General features: G+C 43.9%; 1 protein-coding gene and 1 pseudogene across 1 annotated transcript in view; one reads left to right on the top strand and one right to left on the bottom strand.

Annotated features, from left to right (window-relative positions):
• Positions 1-18,725: 18,725 nt before the first annotated feature.
• On the bottom strand, positions 18,726-20,118 carry LOC101406872 (small ribosomal subunit protein uS2 pseudogene; annotated as a pseudogene).
• Positions 20,119-21,331: 1,213 nt separating this feature from the next.
• IQSEC2 (IQ motif and Sec7 domain ArfGEF 2) overlaps positions 21,332-24,291 on the top strand; it is a 77,626-nt gene continuing 74,666 nt past the window's right edge. Inside the window, 1 exon segment of the mRNA XM_014779764.2 lies at positions 21,332-22,159. Within this exon segment, the coding sequence (XP_014635250.2) occupies positions 21,453-22,159 (707 nt within the window). The 5' untranslated portion in view covers positions 21,332-21,452.

Below are 24,291 nucleotides of genomic sequence, written 5' to 3'. Positions count from 1 at the left end.
CCTGATGATGAGTGATGATGAGCACTTTTTCATATACCTGTTGGCCATTTGTGTCTTCTTTGGAAAAATTTCTATTCAGATTCTCTGCCCATTTTTTTTAATCATATTATTCCTTTTGTGATATTGAGTTATATGAGTTCCTTATATATTTTGGATATTAACTTCTTATCAGATAAATGGTTTGAAAATATTTTCTCCCATTCAGTAGGTTGCCTTTGCATTTTGTTGATGGTTTTCTTTCCTGTGAAGAAGGTTTTTAGTTTGATATAGTCCCACTTGTTTATTTTTGCTTTTGTTGCTTGTGGTCTTGGTGACATATCCAAAAATCATTGCCAAAAACAACGTCAAGGAGCTTTTTCCCAGTGTTTTCTTTTAGGAGTTTTACAGTTTCAGGTCTTACATTGAAGTCTTTAATCCATTTAGAGTTAACTCTTGTGAGTGGTGTAAGGTAGGGGTCCAATATCATTCTTTTGCATGTGAATATTCAGTTTTCACAACACTCTTGAAGAGACTATCCTTTCCCTATTGTGTATTCTGGGCACTCTTGTCAAAGATCAGTTGACTGTGTATCTGTGGTTTATTTCTGGGTTGTATATTTTGTTCCATTGGTCAGCATGTCTGTCTTTATGTCAGTACCATACTGTTTTGGTTACTATAGCTTTGTAATATAGTTTGAAATCAGAAAGTGTGATGCCTCCAGCTTTGTTGTTCTTTCTCAAGATTGCTTTGGCTATTCGGGTCTTTTGTGATTTCATATGAATTTTACGATTGTTTTTTCTATTTTTGTGAAAAATTGAAATTTGATAGGGATTGCATTGAATCTGTAGATCGCTTTGGGTAGTATGGACATTTAACAATATTAATTCTTCCAATCCATGAATATGGAATATCTTTCTTATTTATTTGTGCCTTCTTCAATTGCTTTCATCAATGTCTTGTAATTTTTAGGGTACAACTCTTTCACTTCCTTGGTTAACTTTATTCCTAAGTATTTTATTGCTTTTGATGCTATTGTAAATGGAATTGTTTTCTTTATTTCCTTTTTAGATATTTTGTTGCTACTGTATAGAAATGCAGCTGGTTACTGCATGTTGATTTTATATCCTGCAACTTTACTGAATTCATTTAGTAGTTCTAATGGTTTTTTGTTGCAGTCTTTAGGGTTTTCTACATATAAGATTATATCATCTGCAAGCAGAGACAATTTTACTTCTTCCTTTCTGATTTGGATGACTTTTATTTCTTCTTGCCCAATTGCTCTGGCTAGGACTTTCAGTATTAGGTTGAACAGGGATAGTAAGAATGGGCATCCTTGTCTTGTTCCTGATCTTAGAGGAAAAGCTTCAACCTTTCAACATTGAGTATGATGTAAGCTGTGGGCTTCTCATTTATGATCTTTATTATGTTTCAGTACATTCCTTCCATACCCAATTTGTTGAGAGTTTTCATCATGAAAGGATGTTATATTCTGTCACATGCTTTACTTCATCTGTTGAGATGATCACATGAGTTTTCTCTTTCATTCTATTAAATGGTGTATCACATTGATTGCTCTGTGTATGTTGAACCACTCTTGCATCTCAGGGATAAGTCTCACCTGATCATTACGTATGATTCTTTTAACGTGCTGTTGAATTTGCTTTGCTGGTATTTTACTGAGGATTTTTGCATGTATGTTCATCAGGGATATTGCCTGAGTGTTGTTGTTGTTGTTTTTTAAAGTTTTTTTTTATTTATTTATTTTTCCCCCCAAAGCCCCAGTAGATAGTTGTATGTCATAGCTGCACATCCTTCCAGTTGCTGTATGTGGGACGCAGCCCCAACATGGCCGGAGAAGCGGTGCGCGCTAGGGATCCGAACCCGGGCTGCCAGCAGCAGAGCCCAACCGCTAAGCCATGGGGCCGGCCCTTGTTGTTGTTTTATAGTGTCCTTATCTGGCTATGGTATCAGAGTAATGCTGACCTTGTAAATTGAGTTTGGGAGTGTTCTCTCCTCTTAAATTTTTGGAAGAGGTTGAGAAGGATTAGTGTTAATTCTTTGAATGTCTGGTAGATTTCACCAGTGAAACCACCATCTGGTCCTGGGCTTTTCTGTGTTCGGAAGTTTTTGAGTACTGATTAATTTCTTTACTTATTACTGGTCTGTTCAGATTTTCTATTTCTTCATCATTCAGTCTTGGTAAATTCTCTGTTTCTACGAATCTATCCATTTCTTCTAGGGTATCCAATTTTTTGGCATGTAATTGTTCATAGTAGTCTCTTATGATCATATGTATTTCTGTAGTATCAGTTGTAATGTCTCTTATTTCATTTCTGATGTTATTTATTTCAGTCTTCTCTCTTTTTTTTTCTTAGTTAATCCAGCTCAAGGTTTCCCAATTTTGGGTTTTTTCTCAAAAAGCCAGCTCCTAGGTTCATTGATCTTTTCTATTGTTTTTGTGTTCTCTATTTCATTTATTTCTGCTCTGGTCTTTGTTATTTCCTTCATTCTAGTAACTTTAGGCTTAGTTTGTTCTTCTTTTTTTCTAGTTCCTTGAGATGTAAAGTTAGATTGTTTGTTTGAGATCTTTCTTTTTCTTAATATAGGTATTTATTGCTATACAAATTCCTTCTTAGAACTGCTTTTGCTGTGTCCCATCAGGTTTTGTATGTTGTTTCCATTATCATTTATTTCAACATATTTTTTTATTTCCCTTTTGATTTTCTTTGACCCAATGTGTGTTCAGGATTGTGTTGCTTAATTTCCACACATGTATGAATTTTTCAGTTTTTATCTTGCTATTGGTTTCTAGTTTCATACCATTGTGGTCAGAAAAGACAATTGGTATGATTTCAGTCTTCTTAAATTCATTAAAACTTGTTTTGTGATCTAACATATAATCTATCTGGGAGAATGTCCATGTGCACTTGAGAAGAGTGTGCATTCTGTGGCTGTTGGGTAGAATATTCTATATATGTTTTTAGGCCCATTTAGCCTAAAGTATAGTTCCAGTCCAATATTTCCTTAATGATTTTCTGTCTGGATAATCTATCCATTGCTGAAAGTGAAGTATTGAAATCCTACTACTATTATTGTATTTTCTATTTCTCCCTTTAGATCTGTCAGTATTTGCTTAATATATTTAGGTGCTCCAATTTTGGGTGCATATATATTTACAATTGTTATGTCCTCTTGATGAATTGACCCCTTTATCATTATATAATGATGTTTTTATCTCTTGTTACAGCTTTTGTGTTAAAGTCTATTTTGTTTGATATAAGTATAGCTACCCTGTTCTTTTGTTTTCCATTTGCATGGAATATCTTTTTCCATCTCTTCACTTTAAGCCTCTGTGTGCCCTTAAAGCTGAAGTGAGTTTCCTGTAGGCAGCATATAGTTTGGTCTTGTTTTTATCCATTCAGTTACATTACCTTTTGATTGGAGAACTTAATCCATTTACATTTAAAGTAATTATTGATAGGTAAGGCTTACTAACGCCATCTTATTGTTTTCTGTCTGTTTTGCACTTCCTTTGTTCCTTTCTTCCTCTCTTGCTGTCTTCCTTTGTGAACTGATGATTTTCCATAGTGGTATGCTTTGATTCCCTTCTGTTTATCATTTGTGTATCTGCCCTGGGTTTTTGCTTTGTGGTTACCATAAGGCTTACATAAAACATCTCACAGTTATAATAGTCAATTTATAGCTGATAAAAATTTAACTTCAGTCATATATAAGAACTCTAGCTTTTTACTCTTCCCTCCCACATTTTATGTTTTTGAGGCCACAATTTACCTGTCTTTTTATTGTGTATTCATTAACAAATTATTGTAGCTATACTTATTTTTAATACTTTTGTCCTTTAACTTTTATACTAGAGTGAAATGATTACCACATAACCATATTTCAATATTAGAATATTATGAATTTGACTGTATATTTATCCTTTACTGGTGTGTTTGCTATTTTCGTGTTTTCATATTTCTAATTAGGGTTCTTTTACATTAGTTTGAAGAACTCCTTTCAGCATTTCTTGTAAGGCAGATCTAGTGGTGATGAACTCCCTCAGCTTTTGTTTGTCTAGGAAAGTCTTTATCTCTCCCTCATTTCTGAAGGATAGCTTTGCTGAGGAAAGTATTCTTAGTTGGCAGTTTTTTTCTTTCAGCACCTCAAATATATCATCCTACTGTCTCCTGGCTTGCAAGTTTTCTTCTGAGAAATCTGCTGATTGCCTTAGGGCAGTTCTCTTGTGTGTGAGGAATTTTTTTTCTCTTGCTTCTTTTTTATGGCAGGGAAGTTTGGCCCTGAGATAACACCTGTTGCCAATCTTCCTCTTTTTGCTTCAGGAAGAGTGGCCCTGAGCTAACATCTGTGCCTGTTTTCCTCTATTTTGTATGTGGGATTCTGCCACAGCATGGCTTGATGAGTGGCATAGGTCCATGCCCAGGATCTGAACCTGTGAACCCCAGGCCACGGGAGCAGAGCATGCTGAGCTTAATCACTGCACCACTGGGCCAGCCCCTCTCTTGCTTCTTTTAAAATTCTCTCTTTGTCTTTAATTTTACAGTTTTATTATGTCTTGAAGAAGATCCTTTTGAGTTGAAATTTTTGGGGGACCTATGAGCTTCATGAATTTGGATGACCAAATCTCTTCCTAGACTTGGGATGTTCTCAGCCATTATTTCTTTTAATAAGATTTCTACTTCTTTCTTCCTCTCTTCTCCTTCTGAGACTCCAATAATGTGTAGATTCTTTCTCATAATGATATCCCATAGTTCACATAGGCTTTCTTCACTCTTTTTCATTCTTTTTTATTGTNCNTNTCTCACTGCCTAATTTCATATCACCTGNCTTNTACTTCNCAGATTNTTTCTTCTGNTTTATCAAGTNTGCTGTTGATGCTTTCTTTTGCATTTGTCCTTTCATTCATTGTATTCTTCAGCTTCNAAATTTCTGTTTGGTTCTTTTTATCATTTCTATCTCTCTGTTAAACTTCTTGTTTTGTTCATGTATTGTTCTCCTAATTTCACTTATTTGTCTTTCTGTGTTTTCTTGTAGCTCACTGAGCTTCCTTATAATAACTATTTTGCATTTTTTATCAGGCAAATCGCAGATCTCCATTTCTTTGGCATAAGTTACAGGAAAATTACTGTGTTCCTTTTCTGGTATCATGTTTCCTTGGTTTTTATGTTCCTTGAAGGAACTGTCTTTGTATTTGAAGAAGCAGTCACTACCTTCATTCTTTACTGAGTTGCTTCCAAAGAGTAACACCTTCCATCAGCCCTGTTAGAGATGCTGAGGTTTCTCAGAACTTTTCTATGGATAGAAACTTCTTGTTACCTCTTGAGAGGGAGTTCATAAGATTGTGTGTCTTCTCTTTATCCTGCAAAGTCAGGCCAAGAGTTGACAGCCCCTCCTTTGTCCTTACGAGGGCAGTGCTGAATGCTCAAGTATGTGTGCTTTCTCCCAATTCCATAGAGTTAGGCCAGCTTTCTGCTCATGCTCACTACTTGTCAGAAAAGGCTCACCTAGCCACTCTCAGAGGTGTGCACAGGCAGCTAGCCACAGGGTGAAGGTGTGTTTCGATGAGGTGCATAGACCATTGGAGGTGCCCGTGGCCACTTGGGGGGATCCACAGGTGAGTCATTCTCAGCAGCTCATCGGCAGGCTTCCTGATGTCCACTACATGGTTTATAAGATCTCCATCCTTTTAATGCCCTCTGAGAGCCCTGACTGCTGTTCTCCCAGCTGCTCCCACCCCTTCAGGCATGTTGCAACACCTCATTATTCTGGATGGGGTGAGAAAGAGATGGATCTCTCTGACAGTGTCCCACACAGCTGGGGAAGCCAGATGCTCACTCATATGCTCTCACTTTCCCTATGGGAGAAGTCACGACCAAGAAAGTCTCTCTTGCCACTGAGCTGTGCCACCTTAGGGGAGGGGAGATGCAGGTAAAGTGAAACTCTTCCTCTTATGCTCTTTAATATGTTCAACCTTGGACGTTTTGTTGCTCCAATGGCATGCTGGAACTTCTACACTTAACTCCTGGACTTCCACAAAGGTTCTCTCATCTGCAGGTGATTGTCAGTGTTCTTTGGGGGGAAAAATGGTAAAAAAATGCCTATTTTTCCATTTTGGTCATGTCACTCCATTCTATTAATTCTTCTTTAAACATTTGATAGAATTCACCAGTGATGTCTTCTGGTCCTGGGCTTTTCTTTGTGGGAAGTTTTTGGTCACTAATTCAGTCTCTTTACTTGTTATAAGTTTATTCATATTTTCTCTCTCTTCTGAGTCAGTTTCAACAGTTTATGTTTTTCTACAAATTTTTCCATTTTATATAGGTTATTAAATTTGTTGGCATACGTCCATAGTATTCATTTATTATCTTTTTTATTTCTTTAAGATTGTTACTGGTGTCCCCTCTTTCATTCCTGATTTTAGTAATTTGAGTCTTCTCCCTTTTTGTCAGTCTAGCTAAAGGTTTGTCAATATTGTGGATCTTTTCAGTGAACCAATTTTTTATTTTGTTGATATTCTCTATTGTTTTTCTAGTCTCTATTTCATTTCTTTCCACTTTAGTTTTTATTATACTCTTCTTTCTGCTTGCTTTGGATTTAGTTTGCTCTTCTTTGCTTAGTTTCTTAAGATGGAAGGTTAGGTTATTGGTTTGAGATCTTTCTTCTTTTTAATATAGGGTTTACAGCTATAAATTTCCCTGTAAGCACTACTTCAGCTGCATCCTATATGTTTTGGTATGTTGTGTTTTTAATCTCAAAGTATTTTCTAATTTCCCTTGTGATTATTTCTCTGCTGTTTAGGAGTGTATTGTTTAATTTCCACATATTTGTGAATTTCCCAAATTTCCTTCTATTATTGTTTTCTAATTGCATGCCTGGTGGTCAGAGAACATACTTTGTTGTGTGATTTTAATCTTTTTAAATGTATTGAGGCTTGTTTTTCTGGCCTAACATATGGTCTATCTGGAGAATGTTTCATGTGCAATGGAAAAGAATGTATATTTTGCTGTTGTTCTGGGGAGTATTCTATAGATATTCTGTTAAGTTTAGTTAATTTATAGTATTGTTCAAGTGTTCTTTTCCTTGTTGATCTTCTGCCTAGTAGTTCTATCCATTATTGAAAGTGTACTATTGAAGTCTCCAATTATTATTTTTCAATTGTCTCTTTCTTCCTCCAATTCTGTCATTTTTGCCTCACATATTTTGGGACTCTTTTGTTAAGTACATATGTATTTATAATTGTTACAGCTTTCTGATTGAACTTTTCTTCATTATAAAATATTTTTATTTATCTCTAATAATAATTTTTTTTAAAGTCTGTTTTGTCTGATAATCAGATAGTCAATCCCATTATGGTAGTTGGTACACTTGATGGTTTCCCACAGGCCCATGAGGCTTTATTTCTTTTTCTCTACTCTTTTCTCTTTCTCCTCCTCAGGTGGAAAATCTCAATTGACCTATTTTCAAATATGCTGATTTGTTCTTTTGCCAGCACAAATCTGCTATTAAGTCTCCTTAGTAAATTTTTCATTTTAGTTATTGTACCATTAAATGCAAGAATTTCTATGTGGGTTTTTTTTGTAATATCTCTTTATTGATATTTTCTAATTGATGAGACATTGTTCTCATACTTTCCTTTAATTCTCTAGGCAAGGGGGCCCGGACCCGTGGCTTAGCAGTTAAGTGCATGTGCTTCACTACTGGCGGCCCGGGTTAAGATCCTGGGTGCGCACTGACGCACCGCTTGTCCGGCCATGCTGAGGCGGCATCCCACATACAGCAACTAGAAGGATGTGCAACTATGACATGCAACTATCTGCAGGGGTTTGCAGGAAAAAAGGCGGAGGATTGGCAATAGATGTTAGCTCAGAGCCAGTCTCCCTCAACAAAAAGAGGAGGATTGGCATGGATGTTAGCTCAGGGCTGATCATCACAAAAAAAAAAATTCTCTAGTCAAGTTTACCTTAGTTATTTGAATATATTTATAATAGCTGACTTAAAGTCTTTGTCTTATAAGTCTGACATCTGGGCTTCCTCAGGTGATGACTTTTTTTTATCTGTTTAGGTCATACTTTCCTCTTTCTTTGTGTCTCTCATAATTTTTCTTTGAGTACTTTAAATAACATCATGTGTAGACTCTCTAATTCAGATACTCCTCTTCTCAGAGTTTGATGTAGTTATTGCTGCTGTTGTTGTTGTTTTTTGTTTGTTCAGGGACTTTCCTACACTAATTCTGTAAAGTCTGCATTCTTTGTCATTTGTAAACACTGAAGTTTCTTCTCATTTAGCTTAGTGGTCACGTAGTGATTGAAAAGTGATTTCTTTAAATGCAGTGAACAAATAAGTGTTCTGTCATTTGCCAACAGGATTTGTATGCATTGGAACGTGCCTTCAACACTCTGACATTTAAAACTCTGACTTAGCCTTCACTTTCTTCTTGTGTAAGTTCTCAAGGCCAGCAAAAAGGTGATAGATAATGGCCTTCTCAGATATTTTCTGGGCATGCTCAGAGCCCTGGGCATGCACTTGGCCTTCTAGACTCCCAGGAATATGTTGGAGCTTTTCAAACCTTCCATGGACTTCTAATTCACCAGATTTTTCTTTTAAGGTTTATGGCTAGCCTCTTATTTGCTACAACTGGTAACACATTCTTAGGCATCTGCAATGTTAAACAATTGTCGCTGATTATTTTCTAAAAAGGGCCTAGGGATAGGGCTTTCCTCATTGAGTGAGCAAGGTAAAATCAAGACAAGTCCTGAGAATGGGGCTTTTCCAGGGAGCTGAGAGACTGATCAAACAGTGATAGTTTTGTGTAAATGGGGCTTTGGTGGCATGAGGAACCTATTGGAGGGATAAAAATGTTCTAAAACTAATTTATGGTGATGGTTGCACATTCAGTAAAGTTACTAAGAATTATTGAATTGTACATTTGAAATGGGTGAATTTTATGATACAAAATGTAACAATAAAAATATTTAAAATAATCTAGACTAGCCATTAAAAAGAAAAAGACATAGGATATATCCAACAAGAGGTTAATTTCCAAAACATAGAAAGAACTCATACAACCCAACAACAAAAAAATGAACAACTCAATCAAAAATCGGCAGAGGACTCGAAGAGACATTTTTCAAGAGAAGATATACAGATAGCCAATAGGCACATGAAAAGATGTTCAACGTCACTAATTATTAGGGAAATACAAATCAAAACCACAATGAGATATCACCTCATGCCCATCAGAATGGCTATAATTAACAAGACAAGAAATAACAAGTGTTGGAGAGGATGTGGAGAAAAGGGAACTCTCATACACTGATGGTGGGAATGCAAACTGGTGCAGCCACCCTGGAAAACAGTATAGAGATTTCACAAAAAATTAAAAATAGAAATACCATATGATTCAGCTATTCCACCACTGGGTATTTGCCCAAAGAACATCAAATCAATAATTCAAGAAGATATATGCACCTCTATGCTCATCACAGCATTATTCACAATAGCCAAGATGTGGAAGCAACCCAAGTGCCCATCAACGAATGCATGGATAAAGAAGATGTGGTATATATATACAATAGAATACTGCCCCAGTAGATAGTTGTATGTCATAGCTGCACATCCTTCTAGTAGCTGTATGTGGGACGCGGCCTCAGCATGGCCGGAGAAGTGGTGCATCGGTGCGCGCGCCTGGGATCTGAACCCAGGCCGCCAGCAGCGGAGCGCGTGCACTTAACCGCTAAGCCACGGGACCGGCCCTCCAGCAATTTTTCTGTTACTGATTTCTAGTTTAACTCCATTGTGGTCTGAGAGCATACTTTGCATGATTTCTATTCTTTTAAACTTGTTAAGATGTGTTTTATGGCCCAGAATATGGTTTATCTTGGTGAGCGTTCCCTGCAAGCTTGAGAAGAATGTGCGTTCTGCTGGTGTTGGATGGAGTAGTCTATAAATGCCAGTGAGGTCAAGTTGGTTGATAGTGCTATTCAGGTAAAAACACATTCAAAATCTGTTCATTTATCTTTCTCCACCATCACTCTCCTAGTCCAAGCTGTCTTAGTCTCTTGCCTGGACCTCCTAAGTGGCCTCATAAATAGCCTCCTAACTTGTCTATGTGTTTCCAGTTTTGCCCCCACTATAATCTATTCTCCACACATCAGACAGAGTGATCATAGATCATGTCACTCCCAGCTCAAAACCCTCCAATGGCTTTTCATTGTACCTAGAATAAAATCTAAACACCTTCCCATGGCTGAAATGGCCTACACAGTCCTGCCCCAGAACTTTTTTCCTGCCTCATCTAGTGCCAGTCCCTCTTTCTCTCTCCAGTCAGACTTCTTCCTGAAGTCCTTTGAGTACACCAAGCTCACTCCCACCCTAGGGCTTTTGCCTTTGTCTTCCACCCTGCCTGGGATGCCATGCCTCTGAATCTTCATGAAATGACAGCTTTCTTATACAGTCTCACCTCAACTGTCACCCGCTTGGAGAGACCTTCCCTGACTACTCTGTTTCATCTTGTTCCCCATCCCCACCCAGTCACACTACCTTTGTACTGTTTTTCCTCTGTTTTCATTGCACTTTTGGCCTTTTGAAATTATCTTATTCATGTATTTGTTTGGTTGTTTGTGTCTGTCATCTTTTCTCTAAAATGTGAGCTCCAGCAGAGCAGGGACCCTCATCACCACTAAGTCTTCAGCACCTAGAACAGGGCCTGGCACCTACATATTTATTGAATGGCTGCATTTTCACTTGAACATTTCCAGTGACTTGGAGCTGACTAATTTGATCCACGAGGCAGCCAATGCCTCTTTGAATGGTTTTGTATGTTACAAGCTTCATTTTTCTCTTGAACTAAACACTGCGTTCTTGACCATATAAACAGATTAGAAGAGAAAAAATACTTATGATCATTACAAAAGATGCTGAGGAAGACTTTAATAAAATTTAACACTTGTTAGTGACAAAAAAAAGTTTTTAGCATACTAGGAATAAGAGGGAACTTCCCTAACCTGATAAACAGCATCCTCCAAAATCCTACAGCAAACACATATAATGGTGAAACATTGAAACTTTGCCTTTAAGATGAGTAACAAAACAGGGATGCCCGTTGTTTCCCCTTTTGTTCAGCATTGAACTGGAGGTCCTGCACTTTAAGACAAGGAAACAAAATAACAGGAATAAGGATTTGGAAAGAAGAAACAAAAATGTCATTTAAATCTACCTTCTCATATCTTTCATCCACTTGGCCTCCTTCTGTTCCCCAGAGGCCCACAGACCAAAGCTGTCCCCTCTTCTGCATGACAGCCCAGGTCTTCTTCCCTTTCTGGGCCTCAGTCACCTCATCTATAAAATGAAGAGTTGGACAAGGTTATCCAAAAATCTCCTTGTGGCTCCATCTTTCCATGATTCTATGAGTGCATAGCCTCTCTCCTGCAGGCTAAACATCTCTATTTTCCTCAACAGTTCCTAATAGTGATGATTTCCAGAGCCCTCCTTTTCTATTAACACACTTTGTTTTGTTTTTTAAAAATACATGGTGCCCCAAGCTGGGACATAAGGCTAAGAAAGGATAGGGAACAAAAAGATTGGAGTAGAGAGAGTTAGACTGAAAACAGAGCATAAAAATGAAATGGTAGGGAGAGGCAGCAGAGAGAACAGGCAGGGGATAGCACCTGAGGAAGAAGTTGCCTGGCGGGGTGGGGGGCGCCTTGACTTCTTTCTCTGGGATGGGAGGAGAGTCCCCTGCATGGTTTTGGGGACAGTGATGGGAACTGAGTTTGTGGTTGGCCACAAGCACTTGGCGGCTCTGCTAGTCCTTCCTTCCAGCTTTCCTACCCCTGGGATCCAGGACCCTCCCTCCCATAGCTGGAGATGGGGGAGCGGTATTGACAAAAGCCAGCTCAGGATGGGAAGGGAGGCTGCACAGAGCCAGGTTCCTGTCCAGGAGGCAGGAGCAGCCGCCACAGTGGGAGGGAGCAGCAAGCCAACAGCTGAGTGAGACAAGGCCTGGGTTATTTTTTTTCCAGTTTGTTGGCATGTGGGTGGATTTTTCTCCTTTTTTCTTCTCTCCTGCTCTCTGCCATTTCCACAGAGATGTGGGAGTTTGCAAATTTGTCTCAGTGGAGGGGAGATACAACAGCTGATTTGGGGGGTCCTTGTCAGGGGCCAGGGGAGCAGGGAAGGACACTGCAATTTTGATAGCAAGAAAACTAGGACCCATTCCCTGATGGTATCACTGGGGCGAAGAAAGCTCTCACTCTTTCTCCTTTCCTCTTGAGGCTACAGGGATGCCTTCTCACCTCTGCTCAGCTCTTACCTCTCAAATCCATCCTACCTGGTGATTGCAAAAGCCTCTCTCTGCTTCTTCCCTTGCTCTGTAATGCCAAATGCCCTTTCCTCAGGGCCCTGGACAAACTATGGGCACACCTGAGACTCTCCTGCCCAGAGGTTGCTCCCCTCCCCAGTACTTCTGGGGAGCTGGGGGTGCGGGCCAAGGAGCTTCCCTTTTTTTCTAGTTATACATTTAAAAGATTAAAAAAAACCAGTACCTATAGCACATGCTAAGTGCCAAATGAGTGTTTCAGGCTTTCAGAGGAAGAAGCTTTCTGAAAGGATTAAGGGGTGGGTAGTTTAGGGAAGGCTTCCTGGAAGACGTGGGACCTAGACAAACTGACAGAGTAGGCAAGAGCATGCCAGGCATGGGCAAAGAGCGTGAGGCTGTGAGTCTAGACACCTAGATACTAATCCTGGTTCTTCCATTAGTTTGTAATGTGATATTGAACAAGACAGTTACTTCCCTTGTCTTGGGCTTTCTTTCTTCATCTGGAAAACAAGCTGGGTCTCTAAAGCTCTTCACATCTGTGGAGCCTGAATCTTGATTCCTGGCCTTGGGGGTTATGAGCCATTTAATGAGGTCATGTGTACTTGGAGTGCATTGAACTCCATCAAAGGGTAGGATGACCAACTGTCACAGTTTGCCTGGGACTCAGAGGTTCCCTGGAAAGCGGAACTTCAGTGCTGAAACAATCCCAGGCAAACCAGGGTGGTTGGTCACCCTAGCAAGGACCACATCCACTACTTGGTGGTGTTATTATTAATGTTATTATTACCACTAGAGGGCAACACTCTCTTACGCCTGGGAGGAGGTCTTACCCCCCCACCCAAAAGGTGCAGAATTGTCCTCTCATTCCAGGACCTCTGGGTCTTTCTCCTGTAGAGGAGAACATGGAGGAGCAGAGACATCTGTGGATCTCAAATCCCAGGAGTTTCCTTTTGGCCTTGCCAGCCCCACGTGGTCTGATTTTGCCAGGTGTGCCCGAACCCTGATCGGCACTCAGATGCCTAGTCTGTCCCACTGTGGCAGAACTAGCCTGCTTCTCAGGGGACTGGGGAAATAGAGAGACACTGACACATAGCTTTGGTTTGTCTGAACACAACAGGCACTTTCACAAGGCTATGCTGTTCGTCCCATGCTTTGATTGTCTGGCAGTGTATGCATTCTACAAGGCCAGCTCCGTTGATACAGGAGCCAACTTCCTCCTTCCTAAAGAATTGATTTCTCTATTACCTTATACACCTTATCACACTGAATTGTAGTTATAATTGTTCTATCTATATATCCCATTAGATTATTGATTCATGCATTCAACAAACATGGATTACTTATTGCTTGCTTACCATGTCCCAGGCTTTTTGCCAGACCATGGTACAGTGGGAGCAAAACAGACGGGGTATCTGCCCTTGTAGAGCTAACAGTCTAGTGAGGGAGGCAGGAGGGAAGCAAACAAAGAACTGCGCAAATCAACATGTAATTACACACTTGCGAAGTTCAAGGAAGGAGAAGGGCTCACCGAGAGCATATGTGAGGGGGATCTGCCTCGTTTGGGAGTGAGAGAAGGTGCCGCTGATCAACTGGCATTTGAACTGAGATCTGAACGATGAATAGGCGGTAAGTAGGCAAAGGCAGTGAAAAGAGCTTTCCACACCAAAAGAACAGGTGTTCAGGGCCCAAGAGGGGAAGAGCCCAGCTCCCAGGAGGAGCTGTTTGCTCCTTGAGGGCACAACCTGCCTCTTGTTCATCTCTTGCTATAGCTCCAGGCCTGGCACACAGAGATGCCAAATAAATGTCTGTTGAATTGGATGACATTTTGTCATGGAAAGCATCATAGGCTGGGGGTCAAAAGACCTAGCTTCTGCTTCCAGCCTTTCTGGGCAATTAAGTTCAATTTTCCAACTGCTTACTGTGCACCCACCATGTGCAAGGACCTGGGGCTAGGCCCAGTTGGGGGATTGAAAGGTAAACAAAATTGTCTCTGCCCTTCAGCAGCACATGGTCGGGTGAGCTGGCTGACAGGTACACAGGCCCCTTCCACTCTCTGGGCCTCTTTCTATCCAGTTCTAAAAGGCGGGGTTGGGATGACAGGATCTCTAAGGCCCCTTCCAGCTCTAACAGTCTTGACTTGCTTTTCCTTGAATAATGGCCAGTTAGATGGTAGAGGGACCAATGGAGCTGATTCTTCCATTTCTCCTGCCCTGTAGAAGTCACATGGAATAGGACTGGGGCAATGCAGGCTTGGGTTCCATTTATGGACCATTTTTCCTTTTACAAGGGTCTCAGGAGCAGTTAGGGTTCACTGCTTTTGGCTAGAATGTTCCAGCATTCAATGAACCTTTGTTTCTTTCTTTCCTGTCCCCTCTCCCCACCACCTCCCTCCCCCCAGTCTTCTTTTCTACATCTAGAACTGTTTTTTGCATATATCAGGGCTGGAAAGGGTCTTTAAAATGATCTTATCCAACCTCTCCATCAGTGTTTACCATTCCCTATGCAACAGACCCTCCAAATGAGGCTGTCCAGCCACTATTTGAAGACCTCCAATGATGGTGAACTCACTATCTTCACTAAGCTTCACCTGTGAGAAGTTTCTTCCCTCTGGGAATCTGTCTTCCTGTAGTTTTCACCCTTTGCTTCTGGCTGTGCCCTTTGGAGCTAAGCAGAATAATTCCACTACATTGCCCCCTGACAGCCTATTCGATATTTGAAACCAGTAATCATGTCTTCAGAAGTCTGCTCTCCTCTAGGCCAAATATCATCTGTTCCTTCAAATGTTCTTCATTGGTTCAAATCCCCTTAGCATCTGTAAATATAGTTTAGTTTATGTCAGATTTATATTCCGCCTACGTTAAAGAGGATATTAGGCGATTCATCAGTTGCAGCATGAAAGAAAGACGATTAGGGATAAAAATGTGGAAGAAAACAGGCCAGAGCCCATGTAAAGGAAGCAAGAATAGAAGTTGCCAGGTACCTAAAATGAACTGGATTATAATTGGACTCTGAATTTGGCTCAAAGTTTCATGGCAGCTAGGACAAAATTGGAAACACATAGGGTTATGTGGTTTTATGTTCTGACAGGATCAAGCTTACAAATCATCTTCAGAGAGAAAATTTTTCCTAAAACGAAACTCCAGACTAGCCTATTAGGATTGCCTTCTGTGAGACTGCTCCAGACTGACAGGTACTTTGGATATATCTTGCCCCTTCCCCCACTAGGGGGAAGGGAACTGGAAGGATAATTAATTAATTAGCCAAATGCTCTCTCAGTTTTAAGTACCACTATCTCTTTAGGGATCCCCACAGAGATGAGAGTCTTCCTTTTCCCTTCCTTTTTCCTTCTCCCTATGTTCCTCACAGATGGTCACTTTCCTACCCTTCTGCTCTTTAAAGTCTGCAATCTTAAGACTCTGGAACACCAGACCTCAGGAAATAGCCCAAGTAAGGAATTGTAGCCAGTGGTCACACAGATATTATGTGCAAATCATTTCTCTCTGGTCCTCAGTGTACTCATATGATACAAAGGTCACTTCAGCTCTGATATTCTGGACTGTAAACTCTTTGAGGGACAGACTAATGATTTTTAAAAATTTTTTATTTTCCCATCTCGTGTCTGGCAGCTAACAGGTATAGCAGAATATCTGCTTATATATAGAGCTATGAGAATCCAATAGGAAAAACCAATTTGAACAGATGCCACCTTTGCATCTGAGGAAAACATTTCATGGCTCTCATTATCATGACGAGTTTTTGTTGACTGGATACTGGCAGTGGTGAGATGTGGTTTTTGGAGTTCTTTCCTGCTTTAGCTCTGCATTCCTTGGCAAAGCTGGCCCTAGGGTAAGGGGAATTGGAGCAATCACACCAGGGACTGAGGCTTCTGGGAAACGGCTCTGGGAGGCAGCAGGCAGGAAAAGATGGTAGTGCCACAGTCTCTGCTGAACAACAACAAACCAATACAAAACTCACCTTGTAGTGTGTAATATTCAGTGCATACAATATCCGTGTGGACCTCCTCCCCTCCTACCATGTTACTCTCCTGCTCAAAAACCTTGCATGACTTTTCATTGCATGTAAAAGAAGGTCCAGATGCTCCAGTTTGGCAATGGAGTCTTTCCAAGCTGAATCAAACCATGTCTTCTCATCTCCTCCTACCCCTTACAACACACACACACACACACGCACAGAGACGTGTGCGTCTCTCATGCCCTCTTCAACCAAATTACGTGTGGTTCCCTAAACACACATTGCTTTCCTGACTCTGTTCCTTTCCTCCCTCTGTGCTACCTGTTGAAATCCTAAGCTCAGCTCAAATACTTTCACATCCATAGAGACCTCCCAGCACCCCAGTCCTGGTGCCTCCATTCTAGTGCTTTGCACATTCTGTCTTGCTTGTGTGACTTATGGTTTTGTTTGTGACTTATGGTTGTAGCTCTCTGACTAGACTGGGAGCTTCCTGAGGGCACAGCCTATGCCTGATTCACCCAGAGCTCTCCATCATCCTTCCCCGCTTTGTCTTTCTCCAGAGCACCATCTGTGTTAGTTTCCTAAGGCTGCCATAACAAAGTACCACAAACTGGGTGGCTTAAAACAACAGAAATTTATTCTGTCACAGTTTTGGGGGCTAGAAGTCAAGAATCAACGTGTTGTCAGGGCCATGCTCCCTCTGAAGGCCTTTAGGAAAGAATCCTTTCTTGCCTCTTCCTAGCTTCTGGGGGTTGCCAGCAACCCTTGGCATCCCTTGGCTTGTAGACTCCAATCTCTGCCTCCATCTTTACATGGTGTTCTCCTTGTGTGTGTGTGTGTGTGTCCAAATTTCTCTCTTCTTATAAAACACCAATCATTGGATTAGGACCCACACTAATAGAGTATGACCTCACCTTAACTTGATTACATCTGCAAAGACCCTTATTTCCATCTATAAGGTCACATTCACAGAGTGAACATCAAGATTTGGGGGATAGTATTCAACCCAATACACCATCCAACATGCTCTCTATATTCTATTTGTTTATTGTCTCTCTCACCCACTAGAATGTCAGCTCTTTGATGTTAGGGACTGTTGTCTATTTTGCTCATTGCTATATCCTCAGTGTCTGGAATAGTGCTTGACACATAGTAGACACTCAATAAATATTTTGTGAATAAATCTTTGTACCCATCTGCCCCCTGCCCCACAGGGAATCTGAATGAAAGAAGCAGGGATAAGGACGGGAATGCGGGTATTGCCTAGAACATAATGAATGTGCTGTAAATGTTCATTGGATGAATAGAAGTATTTGATGGATATATTAATTTAACACTTATGGAGCACCTATTTTATACAAGGTACTGAGGAAAGATACAAAGAAGTGAGAAGGAAACATGTGAGCATCCTGGCTATGCGTCTGTGTGACCCTGGGCAAGTCATTCAACCTCTGGGTTTCACTTGCTTCATCTGTAAGATGGAGGTAAGTGCATTTGTACATGTCAAGTGTTCAGCACAGTGCTTGGCACATGGTAAGCACCACAGATGTGTTAGTTATTACTGTTGTAGTTGCTGTTATGTGCTAGACTCTGTGCAAGGTGTTTTTTTTTTTAAAAACCCAGCTTTATCGAGATATAATTCACATACCAATAAATTCTCCCTTTCAAAATGTATAATTCAGTGGTTTTTAGTTAACAGGGTTGTGCAACCATTACTGCAATTTAATTTTAGAACATTTTCATTCTCCCTCCAAAAAACCCCATACCTGTTAGCAGTCACTCCCCTTTCCCCAATCCATGCCCTAACCCCTGGCAACCATTACTCTACTTTTTGTCTCTATGGATTTCCCTATTCTGAAATTTTATATAAGTGGAATCGTACAATATGTGGCCTTTTGTATCTTTTTTAGCATAATGTTTTCGAGGTTCATCCATGTTTTAGCATGTATCAGTACTTCATTGCTTTTCATGGATGAATAATATTCCATTGTGTGGATATACCACATTTTGTTTACCCATTTGTCAATAGATGAACATTCGATTGTTTTCACTTTTTGGATATTATGAATAATGCTTTTATGAACATACATATACAAGTCTTTGTGCGGACATATGTTTTCATTTCTCTCAGGCATATACCTGGGAGTGGAATTCCTGAGTCATATGGTAACTCTATGTTTGACATTTTGAGAAACTTCCGAACTGTTTTCCAAAGTGACTGCACCATTTTACATTCCCGCCATCAATAAATGAGTGTTCTAATTTCTCCACATGCTTGCCAATATTTCTCCTTGTCTGTCCTTTTTATTTTAGCTATCATAGTGGATGTGAAGTGGTATCTCAGCACATGTGTCTCTGTGTGTGTTTTAAGAAACCGATGTTTATTTCTTAACAACCTTATTTCCATTTTCTGTTTAAGAGCCTGTGAAAGAACAGCTTAAGACCACCCAGTGGTCATTCCTACCCATTCAGTGGCCTGAGCAGTGGAAGCTGCAGACCAATCTTTAGTGGCAGGCTGAGTGCTCCAGTCTTCAGCAAGGAAATGCTGGATAGGCACAGAGGGCATCTACATGCTTTCAGACCAGTCTGTGACCTCAAGTTTAGTGGCAGTAAACTCAGGAGCTGAAGCGGTCTATTCACCCTGAAATTCCTCCTTGGTTACAACCTTTTCAGCAGCCGCCTGCTCTTCCTTTTTAGTTTCTTCAGAATCTTTGCAGAAATAGAGATCAGACATGACATCCCATGGATGCTCCTGGGAGATGGTGCCACACACGCACAGAACTTCCCAGGCCAGCATCCACCACATCAGACCCACTGAGTGGGCTCCCTTGTTGTTGCATGGGAAGGCAATGTCCCCATGGCGCAGAGGAGAATCTGTGTTACACAGAGCCGTGGTAGGCAAGTTAACATAAGACACTTCTGTGAGAGTCCAGTGGTCAGCCCTGGGATCAGTAACCACCAGAAGTCGTGGCTCCCAGAAGGCTGCCTTGATCTGCTTAGTGAAGGTTCCAGGAGTGAAGGGGCCAGCAATAGGAGCGGCCCCGGTGGCAACAGCAACCTCAGCACAGCTTGCTGGCTAGTATTCCTGGAGGATATGACACTGACATCAGCCCGGTTTTCAATGGCAACAATGGCACAAGCCACCAGCAGAAGCTTCTCCCAGGTTCTCTTCAGATTTATGATGAGAACTTTATTTATGAACTAAATTTATGATTTATCGCTTTTCCCTATGTAGATGCACTGTTCCATTTGGAAGTCAAGGTTGCTGCCACCTAAGTGGGTCTCAGCTGCAAGGAATTTAAGTACACTCTCCTCTTACATCTGTAGGACATCAGGGCTCTGGACACTGTAAAAGTTTCCCTTTAAGTTATGACAGGAACTCAGAACAACGCCTTATGGGTAGCACAGCAAGCTCATGTGGTTTTGATCTGCTTTTCCCTGATGGCTAATGATGTTGAGCATCTTTTCATGTGCTTATTGGTCATTTGTACATCTTCTTTGGAGAAATGTTTATCCAAATCCTTTGCCCATTAAAAAAAATTGGGTTGCCTTTTTGTTGTTGACCTGTGAGAGTTCTTTACATATTCTGGATACAAAGCCCTTATCAGATATATCATTTGCAAAGATTTCTTCCCATTCTGTGGTTGTCTTTTCTGTGCCAAATGTTTTTGCATGCTTTTTTCCAAGACCACCTCTGTGAGGTAGGTGTTATTGATAGGGAAATGGAAGTTCAGAGAGGAGAAGATAGAATTTAAATCTAGTTTTGTCCGATTGTAAAACTCATACTTTCTCCTGTACCTCAACCTGCTCACAAAGATGAATGACAACATGTTTCTGGCTTTAAGGAACTCAGTCTGGCAGAGGACATAAAAAAAAAACACAAACGAATGTGCTATAAAGCAGAGTTCCACTTGTCCCACAGTGCCACAAGAAGTGTAGAGGAAGTGCAGTGGGAGGTCAAGAGAGAGAGAAAGCAAGCGCTTCTGGCTGGGCAAATCAGGGTTGGCTTCAGTATGGTGGCATTTAAGTCTTGAAGGATGGTTACAGTTTCGTTGGATGGAGATGATGGACTGAACAGAGGAGAGCATTTCCAAAGGAGAGCAGAAAATGAGGGTTGAATGAATGAATGGAGCTTTGATCCTGAGATTGGCTGCAATGGGGAGTCCCAGGGCTTGCTGGGATGGGAGATCCTGGGACTGCCTTGGTTGGAGGACCCAGGAACTGGCTAACCTGGGGGATCCTGGGGTTGGTTGGGATAGGGGAACTGGGCACTGGCTTGGATGGAGAGTTTAGGGGTTGGCTGGAGTAGGGGATGCCTGTGATGTTGTGTGTGTTGGGTGGGGGGTGGTGTACCAGGGGCTGGCTGGGATAGGGGAGCTGGGGACTGGCTGGGTTGGAGGGACACGGGGCTGGCTGGGATGGGGAGACAGTCCAGGGACTGGCGAGGATGAGAGATCCAGGGACTGCCCGTGATGTGGGCTGGCCGTGGTCGCCTGAGATAGAAGGTCCAGGGGTTGGATTGGATGGGGATTCTGACACTGGGATTGGCACACCCAGGGGATGGGGAGTCCGTGGGATGCCTGAACATGGGGGTTGCCTGGGATGGGGGTTCCTGGGATGTCTTCAGTGAAGATCTTGGGCCTGGCGGACCTGAGGGACATTGGAATGGACTGGGATGGAGGGCTTCGTTAGGCTGCATTAGGTGAGGATCCTGGGACCGGAAGGGAGAGAATTTGGCAGCCTGTGATGGGGCTGGCCCTGGCTTGGCCCGTGTGCCTTGGGGCGGGTCCGGCTTCGGGTGCGGGTGGCAGCGGCAGGTGGGGCGCGCGGGGCGGCCTGGCCGAGCCGGGTGGGGGCAGGGGTGGGGGCGGGCCGGCGGCCGGGGCGGTCCCGCGCGGCCGCGCTGCGCAGTGACTCCGCAGCGGGCGGAGCGCCGTGGCGGCGGCGGCGGCGGCGGCAGCAGCAGCCGCCTCAGCTCCTGCTATCCGTGCCGCCGGCCCCAGCGCTGTCTCCCGGGCCCCCCCGGGCCCCCGGGCCCTCGAGCCCGGTGCGCGCCCTCGCGTCCCGCCGGCCCCCTCCCCCGGCTGGGCCCGGGGGAGGGTGGCGCCGTGAGCGAGCGGGGACCGGGCTCTCTTGCCCCTTCCCTTGCCCCTGGGCCGCCAGGATGGAGGCGGGGTCGGGGCCCCCGGGCGGTCCGGGATCCGAGAGCCCCAACCGGGCTGTGGAGTACCTGCTGGAGCTGAACAACATCATCGAGAGCCAGCAGCAGCTGCTGGAGACCCAGCGACGGCGCATCGAAGAGCTGGAGGGCCAGCTGGACCAGCTCACCCAGGAGAACCGCGACCTGAGGGAGGAGAGCCAGCTGCACCGCGGGGAGCTGCACCGGGACCCCCACGGCGCGCGGGATAGCCCCGGCCGCGAGAGCCAGTACCAGAACCTGCGCGAGACCCAGTTCCACCATCACGAGCTGCGGGAGAGCCAGTTCCACCAGGCGGCCCGGGACGTGGGCTACCCGAACCGGGACGGCGCCTACCAGAACCGGGAGGCTGTGTATCGGGACAAGGAACGGGATGCCTCCTACCCGCTCCAGGACACTACAGGTTACCCAGCCCGCGAGCGCGACGTTGCCCAGTGCCACCTGCACCACGAAAACCCAGCCCTGGGTCGCGAGCGTGGCGGGCGGGAGGCCGGACCAGCGCATCCGGGCCGAGAGAAGGAAGCTGGCTATTCGGTGGCGGTGGGCGTGGGGCCCCGGCCACCGCGGGAGCGGGGCCAGCTGAGCCGTGGCGCATCCAGGAGTTCCAGCCCCGGGGCCGGCGGTGGTCACAGCACCAGTACCAGCACCAGCCCGGCCACAACCCTCCAGAGAAAGTAAGGAACGTGGTTTGTACCCCGCCCCCAACCCCGGCTCTTCCCCTCTTGTGCCCTCTCCAACTTGTCCGGCTGGTAAAGTAAGAAGCCAGTGTCTGATTCCATGTCCTTTTCTCCTGTCCCAACCTGTCAGGAGAAGCCAGGTCGCCCTCATGCACCCCTTCTCTAGCCACCCCAGACTGGGTTGGCCGATCAGTGCAGGTGTCGCTTCTTTCTCAAAACGGTGGCCAGTGAGGGCCTAGAGCAGTCATCACCCCCTTCACTTCTTCACCCCCTAGCTGTATCCTTGCCAGAGGATGGCTTTTCTTTTATTTATTTATTTTGGATGTGCTGCTTGGGATTTTTATTGTCTGCGATGGTGTCAAGTCAGAGCCCCAAGGGAAAGAAAGCCCTCCTTTTTTTTTTTTTTTGCCGGTTGGGGTCTTCTCTGCAGATGCTTGGTGCAGGCCTGATCTTGTCTCCTCTGGCAGCCTCAGCTGCATCCTTTCCCAGAGAGGCAGATGGGGACCAGAATGGCTGCTGGAGACTGAGACATCCCTCTGAGGGGAACTGCAGCACATCCGGCTGGGGGAGCAAAGATGGGGGAGCAAAGATGGAGGCCTGACCCTTGGCTAGTTCCTCAAAGACCACCCCCTTTCCACCCTCAAGAAGAACACCACCCAATTAAAGAGAGTACCAGGAAGGGAAGTCTACAGATCTTCCCTCTTGTTGGATGAGTGCCAGTTTCTGTGCTAGGGTCTGTGTTGGTGTGTCTGCCTATTTGGCACAACTTGGCAATATCTCTTGGGTTGGTGGGACATGGGCTGGGTGCACTTCTTCCATGCAGATACCATGGTGAGCTGGTCGGGATAAATGTCAGGCTGAGAGAGTCAAGGGCATGCAGGCTCACAGAGCTGCCCTAAAGGCTCCCTGATTTCTCTTCTGCTGTATTGGACAGAACACTGAACTGGGAGTTAGGAGACCCAGGTTTCCCTTCCAGCTCTGCTGCAGATTGGCTTTGTGACCTTGACTAAGTCCCTTCCTCTCTCAGGGCATCACTTTCCCCATATCTTTCTAAAAGGCAAGGTCTGCCTTAAATACTCTTTAAAGACCCCTCCAGCTTAGATTTGATGGTTCTGTGACTAATCCAGCCACACTACAGAGCAAATCTGAAGTCCTCTAGCGAATGGACAGCCTTCCCCCTCCTCTCACTGCTCAGCTGGTCCTACCATGTGCCACAACCAGTGGAGTGTCTCTTGGAGGCTGGGCTGGGGGTGGGGAAGCCTTCTGCCTCAGGAAATCTGCCGGGAGACAGCTCTCTGCAACTCCCCCGTGGTGAGGCAGCAGGCTGGGGTGCTGGGTTGAGATGGCTGGGCCCCAGGAGCTGCAGCTGCAGCTCGACGGCTCGGCTGAGCTCCACTGCAGTACACCCTCAGCTGAGTTTTGGTGTGGACTGCTCCAGAGTAGTCTGGTGGTGAGAGAGATGGGCTCTCCTGCCCAGGTGAGGCTGCTGGGAGCCCATTCTTAGAGGACTGCTTGAGTGCAACTTGGGGCCCCACACTGGAGGAAGGGTCTGGATCAGCCAAGCAAGGCCCTTTCAGGAGAGGGCCATGGTGGGCTAGGGACAGAGGCAGACTGGATGGGCATTGTGGTGGGACCTTGGCTGGGGAAGATTTTTCTAGAGTGGTCAGGATGGTGACAGAGGAAGCAGCCTCATTCTGTGTGGCTCCAGGGAGCAGAACCAGAAGCAGTGGGAAAATTTGGGATAAATCAGGAAGAACTTTCCAGTCCAGCCATCTGCATCACCAGGCAGGGTTGGGGGCTGGCTGGATCTGTCCAGCAGAGGCCCAGTGGGGGTCGGGGAGAGCTGGAGAAAGTGTAATTCCTGAATCGGTGTAAAGCCCAATGAAATGACTTAAGTCTTCCCCAATTCCAGGATTCCAAAACCCTCAGATTCTCTATCCTGCAGACATGGTTCTGAATCTCTTGGCTGGCTGGAAGCCCATTTGCTCTTGAGCTCGGTGCTTCTGCCATCCGTGCAAGCCCGCCTCTTGGTCCTTCCCTCTTTTTGTGCATCCTCCAGGCTGTTTGTTGGATTTCCTTGCTTTGCATTTCCTACTGGATTAATAAGGGGGTTTAGATAGTACTTTGAA

Source organism: Ceratotherium simum, chromosome X, assembly GCF_057802395.1.
Source record: "Ceratotherium simum simum isolate JZ-2026a chromosome X, ASM5780239v1, whole genome shotgun sequence".
NCBI classification, from domain to species: domain Eukaryota; kingdom Metazoa; phylum Chordata; class Mammalia; order Perissodactyla; family Rhinocerotidae; genus Ceratotherium; species Ceratotherium simum.
Note: the sequence above shows the minus strand (reverse complement) of the source record. Positions and strands in the feature narration are given on the sequence as shown.